Here is a 13,757-nt window from a genome sequence, read left to right as displayed (position 1 = left end):
CCTACCAATTGTTGGAACAAAGCTTTAAAACACAGAACACCCTCTGGTGTCAGCTAGTTCTCTGATCTTCTTTTCATCTGAGTCAGGAAGTTCACAAAGACCTTACCAGAACTTCAGAGCATCCTTGTTGCCATGGCTGTTGTGGAGGTGGCGGACACAGTGGAACAGACACAGGAAACTCTCCAGGCACTGAAGACTGACCTGAGAGGGGAGAGAAGAGAAGGGAGAAGATTGACCTCAGGGTGTCTAAGATGTTCCTAGTATCTCCCCATTTAAAATGTCCACCCATAAATGTTGAAGGTACGAGAAGATCTTAGAAAGCTCTGGCTTACGTGCTACCTCACGTAGCTAGGATACAGGGCAACGTGCTACCTCACGTAGCTAGGATACAGGGCAACGTGCTACCTCACGTAGCTAGGATACAGGGCAACGTGCTACCTCACGTAGCTAGGATACAGGGCAACGTGCTACCTCACGTAGCTAGGATACAGGGCAACGTGCTACCTCACGTAGCTAGGATACAGGGCAACGTGCTACCTCACGTAGCTAGGATACAGGGCAACGTGCTACCTCACGTAGCTAGGATACAGGGCAACGTGCTACCTCACGTAGCTAGGATACAGGGCAACGTGCTACCTCACGTAGCTAGGATACAGGGCAACGTGCTACCTCACGTAGCTAGGATACAGGGCTACGTGCTACCTCACGTAGCTAGGATACAGGGCTACGTGCTACCTCACGTAGCTAGGATACAGGGTTACGTGCTACCTCACGTAGCTAGGATACAGGGTTACGTGCTACCTCACGTAGCTAGGATACAGGCTTACGTGCTACCTCACGTAGCTAGGATACAGGCTTACGTGCTACCTCACGTAGCTAGGATACAGGCTTACATGCTACCTCACGTAGCTAGGATACAGGCTTACGTGCTACCTCGTGTTGTTCGGATACAGGGTTACGTGTTACCTCGTGTTAGGATACTGTGTTACGTGCTACCTCATGTAGCTAGGATACAGGGTTACGTGCTGCCTCATGTAGCTAGGATACAGGGTTACGTGCTACCTCATGTAGCTAGGATACAGGGTTACGTGTCACCTCGTGTTAGGATACTGTGTTACCTCATGTAGCTAGGCTACAGGGTTACGTGCTACCTCATGTAGCTAGGCTACAGGGTTACGTGCTACCTCATGTTGTTAGGATACAGGGTTGTGTTACCTCGTGTTAGGATACTGTGTTACGTGCTACCTCATGTAGCTAGGATACAGGGTTACGTGCTACCTCATGTAGCTAGGATACAGGGTTAGCTGGCTCTTTAGGTCACCATGTCTCACCATGTCCACTAGCTCATTAAGTCACCATGTCTCACCATGTCCACTAGCTAGCTCATTAAGTCACCATGTCTCACCGTGTCCACTAGCTAGCTCATTAAGTCACCATGTCTCACCATGTCCACTAGCGAGCTCATTAAGTCACCATGTCTCACCATGTCCACTAGCGAGCTCATTAAGTCACCATGTCCACTGGCGAGCTCATTAAGTCACCATGTCTCACCATGTCCACTAGCTAGCTAATTAAGTCACCATGTCTCACCATGTCCACTAGCGAGCTCATTAAGTCACCATGTCTCACCATGTCCACTAGCGAGCTCATTAAGTCACCATGTCCACTAGCGAGCTCATTAAGTCACCATGTCCACTGGCGAGCTCATTAAGTCACCATGTCCACTAGCGAGCTCATTAAGTCACCATGTCCACTAGCGAGCTCAATAAGTCACCATGTCCACTAGCGAGCTCATTAAGTCACCATGTCCACTAGCTAGCTCATTAAGTCACCATGTCCACTAGCTAGCTCATTAAGTCACCATGTCCACTAGCTCGCTCATTAAGTCACCATGTCCACTAGCTCATTAAGTCACCATGTCCACTAGCTAGCTCATTAAGTCACCATGTCCACTAGCTAGCTCATTAAATCACCATGTCCACTAGCTCGCTCATTAAGTCACCATGTCCACTAGCGAGCTCATTAAGTCACCATGTCCACTAGCGAGCTCATTAAGTCACCATGTCCACTAGCGAGCTCATTAAGTCACCATGTCCACTAGCGAGCTCATTAAGTCACCATGTCCACTAGCTCGCTCATTAAGTCACCATGTCCACTAGCTCATTAAGTCACCATGTCCACTAGCGAGCTCATTAAGTCACCATGTCCACTAGCGAGCTCATTAAGTCACCATGTCCACTAGCGAGCTCATTGAGTCACCATGTCCACTAGCGAGCTCATTAAGTCACCATGTCCACTAGTGAGCTCATTAAGTCACCATGTCCACTAGTGAGCTCATTAAGTTAGATGTAGCAGAGCTGGATAGATACTGTGTCCAGAAGCAGAACAACACCAGAGCCTGACATTAGTGAGCTCATTAAGTCACCATGTCCACTAGTGAGCTCATTAAGTCACCATGTCCACTAGTGAGCTCATTAAGTCACCATGTCCACTAGTGAGCTCATTAAATCACAATGTCCACTAGTGAGCTCATTATGTCAGATGTAGCAGAGCTGGATAGATACTGTGTCCAGAAGCAGCAAAACACCAGAGCCTGACATTAGTGAGCTCATTAAGTCACCATGTCCACTAGTGAGCTCATTAAATCACCATGTCCACTAGTGAGCTCATTAAGTCAGATGTAGCAGAGCTGGATAGATACTGTGTCCAGAAGCAGCAAAACACCAGAGCCTGACATTAGTGAGCTCATTAAGTCACCATGTCCACTAGTGAGCTCATTAAGTCACCATGTCCACTAGTGAGCTCATTAAGTCAGATGTAGCAGAGCTGGATAGATACTGTGTCCAGAAGCAGCACAACACCAGAGCCTGACATTCAGCAACGAGGCAGGTGGGACTTTCCAAAACAGGAAGAGCAGAGAAAGACAAGCCGCCTGACTTCAGCAGCATCACTACCTCCCGTCTTGCTCGGTCCTCTATGCTACATTATTCAGGTGACTACCTCAGTCGTGGCCCTGCTCTGCCAGACACGAGGATGGAGGGACTGAATGGGTTGTCAGGTCCACACAGCAGAGCAGGGCCAATTGTTTAGTTTGACAGCTCACAGCATGATGTGGTGGGTGACTCAACATCCTTCCTCTGTGTATTACAACATTCAGTGGTCAACAGGAACAGACTCCTCAAACTTCTTCCACCATCAGAGGCCTTTGTCTTAACAGTACTGGGTCTTACAGTAACTAACTTCACAGTTACTGTAAAGTGGTGTTAACTGTTTTACAGTAACTAGGCTAGCCTTACAGGAGAGTGTAGCTAATTAAGTTTTACAGTAAGAGTGCTAACTGTGTTTTACAGTAACATCAACCCAATATTAAAACAAGAGCACACTACACTGACCAGTGTCAAGAGAGGACAGGGCAGGAGAGCAGTGGGCACCCCAGGAGGAGATACTGAGAGGGACAGAGGTCCTGGACATCCCGAAGGGTATACTGGACAAATAGCATCACACATGCACCGCCCACCTGAGGATCCATTTCCTGTGTTTGAGGGGTGCAACATCCACTTCACTGTGTTGATTTCTGTCACTCCTCTTTCAGACTCATTTTTCCCCGTAACGTTACGACTGCAGAAATGTTTGTAGTGATCCAAACACACCCAGGTAATGGCTGAAATGGGCTCAACAGACTACATGCTTTCATTAGCGTCGATAAGAACGCTAAAAGCTTCGTCAATTACAGGGCCTTCGGAAATTATTCACACCCCTGGACTTGTTACACATTTTGTTGTTACAGCCTTCGTTTACAAATGGATTCAACTGGTATTTGTTGTCACTGGGCTACACACACACACACACACACACACACACACACACACACACACAATACGTCATAATGTCAAAGTGGAATTATGTTTTTAGAAATGTTTACAAATCGATAAAAAACAGCTGAAATGTGAATAAGTATTCAACCTCTCTGTTATGGCAAGCCTACATAAGTTCAGGAATAAAAGGTCACATAATAAGATGCATGGACTCACTATGTGAGCAAAAATAGTGTTATTAAACATGATGTTTAAATGACCACCTACCTCATCTCTGCACCCCACACACAGATAATTGTACGTTCCCTCAGTCGAGCAGTGAATTTCAAAAACACAGATTCAACCACAAAACACCAGGGAGGTTTTCCAATGTCTCGCAAAGAAGAGCACCTATTGGTAGATTTGTTTTAATTTTTTATTAACTGCATTTAACCATTTGAGCAGGGTGAAGTAATTAATCACACTGTGGATGGTGTATCAATACACCCAGTCACTACAAAGACACAGGCGTCATTCCAAACTAAGCTGCCAAAGAGGAAACCGCTCAGGGATTTCACCATGAGGCCAACGGTGACGTTGTCACAGTTTCAGAGTTTAATAGCTGTGATAAGAGAGAACTGAGGATGGATCAACAATATTGTAGTTACTCCACAATACTAACCTGATTGATAGTGAAAATAAGGAAGACTGTACAGAATACAACTATTCCAAAACATGCATCCTGTTTGCAACAAGGCACTAATGTAGTAATGCAAAAAATGTGAAAAAAAGCAATTACATTTTTGTTCTGAATACAAAGTGTTGTGTTTGGGTCAAATCCAATTCATTGCTGAGTACCACTAGTCAGCATAGTGTTGACTGCATCATGTTATGGGTATGCTTGTAATCATTAAGGACTGGGGAGTTTTTCAGGATAACAAAGAAATGTAACAGAGTTAAGCACAGAGGAGAACCTGGTTCAGTCTCCCAGACAGTGGGAGATGAATTCACCTTTCAACAGGACAATATCCTAAAACACAAGGCCAAATATACACTGGAGGTGCTTACCAAGAAGACAGTGAATGTTTGAGTGGCAGAGTTACAGTTTTGACTTAAATCTACTTGAAAATCTTTGGCAAGACATTAAAATGATTAACAACCAATTTGACAGAGCTTGAAGACTTTTCAAAATAGGCAAATTTTGCACAATCCAGGTGTGGAACGCTCTTACCCAGACTAACAGCTGTAACCAAACACGCTTCCACAAAGTATTGACTCAGAGGTCTGAGATATTTCAGCATTTCATTAACAATAAATTGGCAAAAATTTCTATAAATAATGTTTTAGCTTTGTCATTATGGGGTATTGGGTAAAGATGGGTCAGATGGGTCAGACTAACACAACAAAATGTAGAATAAGTCAAGGGGTGTGAATACCTCCTGAAGGAACTGTAGTCTACCCACACTGTCTCTGTTGACTAGAGAGAACGTACCAATACTTCCTGAAGGAACTGTAGTCTACCCACACTGTCTCTGTTGGCTAGAGAGAACGTACCAATACTTCCTGAAGGAACTGTAGTCTACCCACACTGTCTCTGTTGGCTAGAGAGAACGTACCAATACTTCCTGAAGGAACTGTAGTCTACCCACACTGTCTCTGTTGGCTAGAGAGAACGTACCAATACTTCCTGAAGGAACTGTAGTCTACCTACCCACACTGTCTCTGTTGACTAGAGAGAACGTACCAATACTTCCTGAAGGAACTGTAGTCTACCCACACTGTCTCTGTTGGCTAGAGAGAACGTACCAATACTTCCTGAAGGAACTGTAGTCTACCTACCCACACTGTCTCTGTTGGCTAGAGAGAATGTACCAATACTTCCTGAAGGAACTGTAGTCTACCCACACTGTCTCTGTTGGCTAGAGAGAACGTACCAATACTTCCTGAAGGAACTGTAGTCTACCCACACTGTCTCTGTTGACTAGAGAGAACGTACCAATACTTCCTGAAGGAACTGTAGTCTACCCACACTGTCTCTGTTGGCTAGAGAGAACGTACCAATACTACCTGAAGGAACTGTAGTCTACCCACACTGTCTCTGTTGGCTAGAGAGAACGTACCAATACTTCCTGAAGGAACTGTAGTCTACCTACCCACACTGTCTCTGTTGACTAGAGAGAACGTACCAATACTTCCTGAAGGAACTGTAGTCTACCCACACTGTCTCTGTTGGCTAGAGAGAACGTACCAATACTTCCTGAAGGAACTGTAGTCTACCCACACTGTCTCTGTTGGCTAGAGAGAACGTACCAATACTTCCTGAAGGAACTGTAGTCTACCTACCCACACTGTCTCTGTTGACTAGAGAGAACGTACCAATACTTCCTGAAGGAACTGTAGTCTACCCACACTGTCTCTGTTGGCTAGAGAGAACGTACCAATACTTCCTGAAGGAACTGTAGTCTACCCACACTGTCTCTGTTGGCTAGAGAGAACGTACCAATACTACCTGAAGGAACTGTAGTCTACCCACACTGTCTCTGTTGGCTAGAGAGAACGTACCAATACTTCCTGAAGGAACTGTAGTCTACCTACCCACACTGTCTCTGTTGACTAGAGAGAACGTACCAATACTTCCTGAAGGAACTGTAGTCTACCCACACTGTCTCTGTTGGCTAGAGAGAACGTACCAATACTTCCTGAAGGAACTGTAGTCTACCCACACTGTCTCTGTTGGCTAGAGAGAACGTACCAGTACTTCCTGAAGGAACTGTAGTCTACCCACACTGTCTCTGTTGGCTAGAGAGAACGTACCAGTACTTCCTGAAGGAACTGTAGTCTACCCACACTGTCTCTGTTGGCTAGAGAGAACGTACCAGTACTTCCTGAAGGAACTGTAGTCTACCCACACTGTCTCTGTTGGCTAGAGAGAACGTACCAGTACTTCCTGAAGGAACTGTAGTCTACCCACACTGTCTCTGTTGACTAGAGAGAACGTACCAGTACTTCCTGAAGGAACTGTAGTCTACCCACACTGTCTCTGTTGGCTAGAGAGAATGTACCAATACTTCCTGAAGGAACTGTAGTCTACCCACACTGTCTCTGTTGGCTAGAGAGAACGTACCAGTACTTCCTGAAGGAACTGTAGTCTACCCACACTGTCTCTGTTGGCTAGAGAGAACGTACCAATACTTCCTGAAGGAACTGTAGTCTACCTACCCACACTGTCTCTGTTGACTAGAGAGAACGTACCAATACTTCCTGAAGGAACTGTAGTCTACCCACACTGTCTCTGTTGGCTAGAGAGAACGTACCAATACTTCCTGAAGGAACTGTAGTCTACCCACACTGTCTCTGTTGGCTAGAGAGAACGTACCAATACTTCCTGAAGGAACTGTAGTCTACCTACCCACACTGTCTCTGTTGGCTAGAGAGAACGTACCAATACTTCCTGAAGGAACTGTAGTCTACCCACACTGTCTCTGTTGGCTAGAGAGAACGTACCAATACTTCCTGAAGGAACAGAGAGAGAGAGAGATACAACAGGCCAGTCAGAGAGAGAGAGAGATACAACAGGCCAGTCAGAGAGAGAGAGAGATACAACAGGCCAGTCAGAGAGAGAGAGAGATACAACAGGCCAGTCAGAGAGAGAGAGAGATACAACAGGCCAGGCAGAGAGAGAGAGAGAGTTACAACAGGCCAGGCAGAGAGAGAGAGAGAGTTACAACAGGCCAGGCAGAGAGAGAGAGAGAGTTACAACAGGCCAGGCAGAGAGAGAGAGAGTTACAACAGGCCAGGCAGAGAGAGAGAGAGTTACAACAGGCCAGGCAGAGAGAGAGAGAGAGAGAGAGAGAGAGAGAGAGAGAGTTACAACAGGCCAGGCAGAGAGAGAGAGAGAGAGAGAGAGAGAGAGAGAGAGTTACAACAGGCCAGGCAGAGAGAGAGAGAGAGAGAGAGTTACAACAGGCCAGGCAGAGAGAGAGAGAGAGTTACAACAGGCCAGGCAGAGAGAGAGAGAGTTACAACAGGCCAGGCAGAGAGAGAGAGAGAGAGAGAGAGAGAGTTACAACAGGCCAGGCAGAGAGAGAGAGAGAGAGAGAGAGAGAGAGAGAGTTACAACAGGCCAGGCAGAGAGAGAGAGAGAGAGAGAGAGAGAGAGAGAGTTACAACAGGCCAGGCAGAGAGAGAGAGAGAGAGAGAGTTACAACAGGCCAGGCAGAGAGAGAGAGAGTTACAACAGGCCAGGCAGAGAGAGAGAGAGAGTTACAACAGGCCAGGCAGAGAGAGAGAGAGTTACAACAGGCCAGGCAGAGAGAGAGAGAGTTACAACAGGCCAGGCAGAGAGAGAGAGAGAGAGAGAGAGAGAGAGTTACAACAGGCCAGGCAGAGAGAGAGAGAGAGAGAGAGAGAGAGAGAGAGTTACAACAGGCCAGGCAGAGAGAGAGAGAGAGTTACAACAGGCCAGGCAGAGAGAGAGAGAGAGAGAGAGAGAGAGAGTTACAACAGGCCAGGCAGAGAGAGAGAGAGTTACAACAGGCCAGACAGAGATACACAACAGGCCAGACAGAGATACACAACAGGCCAGACAGAGAGAGATGCAGACACAACAGATGTTAAACTGCACAACAAGCACCTTCACCTTGGTATTCAACAAGCAACTGTGTGTGTGTGTGTGTGTGTGTGTGTGTGTGTGTAATCACTTCCAATCTGTGGTGAATCACACAGGTCCCTAGATTTCAACCATTTCACTTACATACACGCCTAAAAAAATACACAGAAATATATGGACACCCCTTCAAATGAGTGGATTCAGTGATTTCAGTTATTTCAGCCACATCCGTTGCTGACAGGTGTATAAAACCCGAGCACACAGCCATGCAATCTCCATAGACAAACATTGTTAGTATAATGACTTTACTGAGGAGCTCAGTGACTTTCAACGTGGCACTGTCATAGGATGCTACCTTTCCAACAAGTCACTTAATCCAATTTCTGCCCTGCTAGAGCTGCCCCCCCGGTCAACTGTAAGTGCTGTAATTGTGAAGTGGAAACGTCTAGGAGCAACAACGGCTCAGCCGAGAAGTGGTAGGCCACACAAGCTCACAGAACGGGACCGCTGAGTGCTGAAGCGCATAAAAACTGTCTGTCCTCAGTTGTAACACTCACTACTGAGTTCCAAATTGCCTCTGGAAGCAACGTCAGCACAATAACTGTTAGTCGGGAGCTTCATGAAATGGGTTTCCATGGCCAAGCAGCTGCACACAAGTCTAAGATCACCATGCACAATGCCAAGCGTCGGCTGGAGTGGTGTAAAGCTTTCTTTAGAAAAGTCGCTGGCCATAATCCAAACCGTGGATTTGACAGTCTAGCTATCACTCAAATGAAAGCCAACCCCGTTACTAAGTAGAACTACTCGTGAGGTGATGATTCGTTGAAATTATCCAGTCAAAAAAAAAAAAAAAAAGCATTTCCTTTTTTGTATTGGTCATCTAGCGTAAACATTGTCCTATAAAGAAGATGATGAAATACTACAGGATGTCATTTATCCACTCGTATATGTCGTAAACTCTAGTTTCCATTAGGTTTGTCATTTAGAAGAACGCAAACAGTACGCATCGCCACGGTTACTGTCCTGGTTCCATTTATTTCTATACAATATCGATGGGAGTAATTGATTAGTGCGTAATTGATTACAGTAGAACAAGCTAATCACTTCCGGTCTAGTGCTCCTTGTAAAAAAAATTTTTTTTTAAGTGTCCCACCACCTGGATTCAGTCTTATGTAGCAAAATTTGAAATTGTGTTGTTTTTTACATTAGATAAAAGTAGAGACTGAGCTAGAAAATTGTACATCAAACACTACAGTTGAGGAAAGTAATTCTGCTTTGAAAGTTGATCAACTTGTAATTTCACTTTTTAGAAAATGGCCTGTGAATATTTTGGTATCTAGTGAAGAGCTCTTCTTTATCTACACCCATTCAGTATCGTTCACGCCCTGTTAAGCTTTAGCCCCACCCATCTCGTTTCGCTCTCGGAACGTTCAGAACCAACACTTGATTCTGGCTGATGATTGGTTTACCTCTGGATAACATGAAAACAGCCTAACCAGCTCTGAAGGCAAAAATGTCATTACGTTTCTTTGCCGACGTTTACTGACACCGGCCATATTCAACGGGTGTTTAGCTTAAGACACGTAGCTAGCATCCGACAGGATTACCAACATAGACTGACCTGCGAAAAACCACAGAAGCTACATGGCAGACCAGTTCCAACCCCTCTCTCACCATGTCCAGCCAACTCATCATCTCAGCCAATCATTGGTGGTGGGAAGGTTGTTGACTTTCTGTGGCTTAACCAACTAGGCTCCTAATTTAATAATTATATTTGTATTTACAGATGGTATACAAGTTTGTTATTAAGGCACATGAAAGTTCACGTGTTCCAGAAGACATTTCTGCCCCCCCCCCAAAAATGGATAACATTATGATAAAAATACAAATATATTTTAAAAAATAATCTTCAAGCAGCTCTCCTGTGAAGTGGTGCCTTGTGACATACGCCTCGTTTCCTGATACGAGTCACAGATGTCAGCGTAGAGCCGTGTCATAGTGAAACAGAAGTTGCCGTAAATCACAGGATTACTCCTAACACAGCGTCTCAGTGCTGTTCTGGTGCAGAGTTCCTACTACAGCCAGACTGACAACACTATGGGCTGTGTAGGGGGTGTTCCTACTACAGCCAGCCAGACTGACAACACTATGGGCTGTGTAGGGGGTGTTCCTACTACAGCCAGCCAGACTGACAACACTATGGGCTGTGTAGGGGGTGTTCCTACTACAGCCAGACAGACTGACAACACTATGTGCTGTGTAGGGGGTGTTCCTACTACAGCCAGACAGACTGACAACACTATGTGCTGTGTAGGGTGCTGTGTGCTGTGTAGGGCCTGTCCTGAACACAGGACAGGCCCTACATTCAACACCTCCTGTCCTGAACACAGGACAGGCCCTACATTCAACACCTCCTGTCCTGAACACAGGAGAGGCCCTACATTCGACACCTCCTGTCCTGAACACAGGGCTGGCCCTACATTCGACACCTCCTGTCCTGTGTATCAGGGAAGTCACCTAAACAATTGGCCACTGGAGCCTAGCTACTGAAGCTTAGCGTGAAAGATGTTTCCTACTTCTTTTCAAATCATTTAACTTCTGCCATGATACTGGAATCTGTCCCAAAGCTGATCCTGAAACACCATCTGTTTGCAGGTTCTGAATGATTGATGCTGTTTTGTTGTGAGTCGCACCGTGTTCTGTACTACCAGGCTGGAGTCTCTACTGAACTGTCATGTGTTGTTGGGACAGAGAGGAGAATACCATTGGTTACAATCAACCACATGATGTGATCATGATGTCGCCTGTAAGGTCACTGGCATCCTGACCTGCATAGTATGAATGGACAGACAGGACATGAACTAGTTATCAGCTGAGAACAGGGACCAGAGACAGACAGGACATGAACTAGCTATCAGCTGAGAACAGGGACCAGAGACAGACAGGACATGAACTAGTTATCAGCTGAGAACAGGGACCAGAGACAGACAGGACATGAACTAGCTATCAGCTGAGAACAGGGACCAGAGACAGACAGGACATGAACTAGCTATCAGCTGAGAACAGGGACCAGAGACAGCTAGTTCATGTCCTGTCTGTCTCTGGTCCCTGTTCTCAGCTGATAGCTAGTTCATGTCCTGTCTGTCTCTGGTCCCTGTTCTCAGCTGATAGCTAGTTCATGTCCTGTCTGTCTCTGGTCCCTGTTCTCAGCTGATAGCTAGTTCATGTCCTGTCTGTCTCTGGTCCCTGTTCTCAGCTGATAACTAGTTCATGTCTCTGTCTGTCTCTGGTCCCTGTTCTCAGCTGATAGCTAGTTCATGTCCTGTCTATCAGCTGAGAACAGGGACCAGAGACAGACAGAGACATGAACTAGTTATCAGCTGAGAACAGGGACCAGAGACAGACAGAGACATGAACTAGTTATCAGCTGAGAACAGGGACCAGAGACAGACAGAGACATGAACTAGCTATCAGCTGAGAACAGGGACCAGAGACAGACAGAGACATGAACTAGCTATCAGCTGAGAACAGGGACCAGAGACAGACAGGACATGAACTAGCTATCAGCTGAGAACAGGGACCAGAGACAGACAGAGACATGAACTAGTTATCAGCTGAGAACAGGGACCAGAGACAGACAGAGACATGAACTAGTTATCAGTTGAGAACAGGGACCAGAGACAGACAGAGACATGAACTAGTTATCAGCTGAGAACAGGGACCAGAGACAGACAGAGACATGAACTAGCTATCAGCAGAGAACAGGGACCAGAGACAGACAGGACATGAACTAGCTATCAGCTGAGAACAGGGACCAGAGACAGACAGGACATGAACTAGTTATCAGCAGAGAACAGGGACCAGAGACAGACAGGACATGAACTAGCTATCAGCTGAGAACAGGGACCAGAGACAGACAGGACATTAACTAGCTATCAGCAGAGAACAGGGACCAGAGACAGACAGGACATGAACTAGCTATCAGCTGAGAACAGGGACCAGAGACAGACAGAGACATGAACTAGCTATCAGCTGAGAACAGGGACCAGAGACAGACAGAGACATGAACTAGCTATCAGCTGAGAACAGGGACCAGAGACAGACAGAGACATGAACTAGTTATCAGTTGAGAACAGGGACCAGAGACAGACAGGACATGAACTAGCTATCAGCTGAGAACAGGGACCAGAGACAGACAGAGACATGAACTAGCTATCAGCTGAGAACAGGGACCAGAGACAGACAGAGACATGAACTAGTTATCAGCTGAGAACAGGGACCAGAGACAGACAGAGACATGAACTAGCTATCAGCTGAGAACAGGGACCAGAGACAGACAGAGACATGAACTAGCTATCAGCTGAGAACAGGGACCAGAGACAGACAGAGACATGAACTAGTTATCAGTTGAGAACAGGGACCAGAGACAGACAGAGACATGAACTAGCTATCAGCTGAGAACAGGGACCAGAGACAGACAGAGACATGAACTAGTTATCAGCTGAGAACAGGGACCAGAGACAGACAGGACATGAACTAGCTATCAGCTGAGAACAGGGACCAGAGACAGACAGAGACATGAACTAGCTATCAGCTGAGAACAGGGACCAGAGACAGACAGAGACATGAACTAGCTATCAGCTGAGAACAGGGACCAGAGACAACTAGTTAATGTCCTGTCTATCAGCTGAGAACAGGGACCAGAGACAGACAGACATGATTAAAGATACTGCATAGTCTGAGACAGACAGAGACACGGCTACAGACAAACGACTGTGATCATGCTCTCCATAGCTGCTGTGAGTAAGACCTTTAAACAGGTCAACATTCACAAAGCCGCAGGGCCAGACGGATTACCAGGACGAGGACTCAGAGCACTGACCAGCTGGCAAGTGTCTTCACTGACATTTTCAACCCTTCCTGACCCAGTCAAATACCCGTCTCTATACAGGAAGTGCCAGGTAACAACACGTCTCTATACAGGAAGTGCCAGGTAACAACACGGCTCTATACAGGAAGTGCCAGGTAACAACACGGCTCTATACAGGAAGTGCCAGGTAACAACACGGCTCTATACAGGAAGTGCCAGGTAACAACACGTCTCTATACAGGAAGTGCCAGGTAATAACACGTCTCTATACAGGAAGTGCCAGGTAATAACACGTCTCTATACAGGAAGTGCCAGGTAACAACACGTCTCTATACAGGAAGTGCCAGGTAACAACACGGCTCTATACAGGAAGTGCCAGGTAATAACACGGCTATATACAGGGAGTACCAGGTAATAACATGGCTATATACAGGGAGTACCAGGTAATAACATGGCTATATACAGGGAGTACCAGGTAATAACA

At 46.2% G+C, this 13,757-nt stretch overlaps 1 protein-coding gene across 6 annotated transcripts in view; it reads right to left on the bottom strand.

The window, feature by feature from the left end:
• lyst (lysosomal trafficking regulator) overlaps window positions 1-13,757 on the bottom strand; it is a 246,824-nt gene that overhangs the window by 217,340 nt on the left and 15,727 nt on the right. For all 6 annotated transcript variants that reach the window (XM_090201712.1, XM_090201714.1, XM_090201715.1 and 3 more), the window contains exon 3: window positions 107-201. In XM_090201712.1, the coding sequence (XP_090057838.1) occupies window positions 107-201 (95 nt within the window). The remainder of the gene's footprint in view (window positions 1-106; window positions 202-13,757) is intronic.

Source organism: Oncorhynchus mykiss, chromosome 16 (genome assembly GCF_057628025.1).
Source record: "Oncorhynchus mykiss isolate SJ-2025 chromosome 16, ASM5762802v1, whole genome shotgun sequence".
Taxonomy (NCBI): Eukaryota; Metazoa; Chordata; class Actinopteri; order Salmoniformes; family Salmonidae; genus Oncorhynchus; species Oncorhynchus mykiss.
The sequence above is the reverse complement of the archived record's forward strand: the minus strand, read 5'-3'. Positions and strand labels throughout refer to the sequence as shown.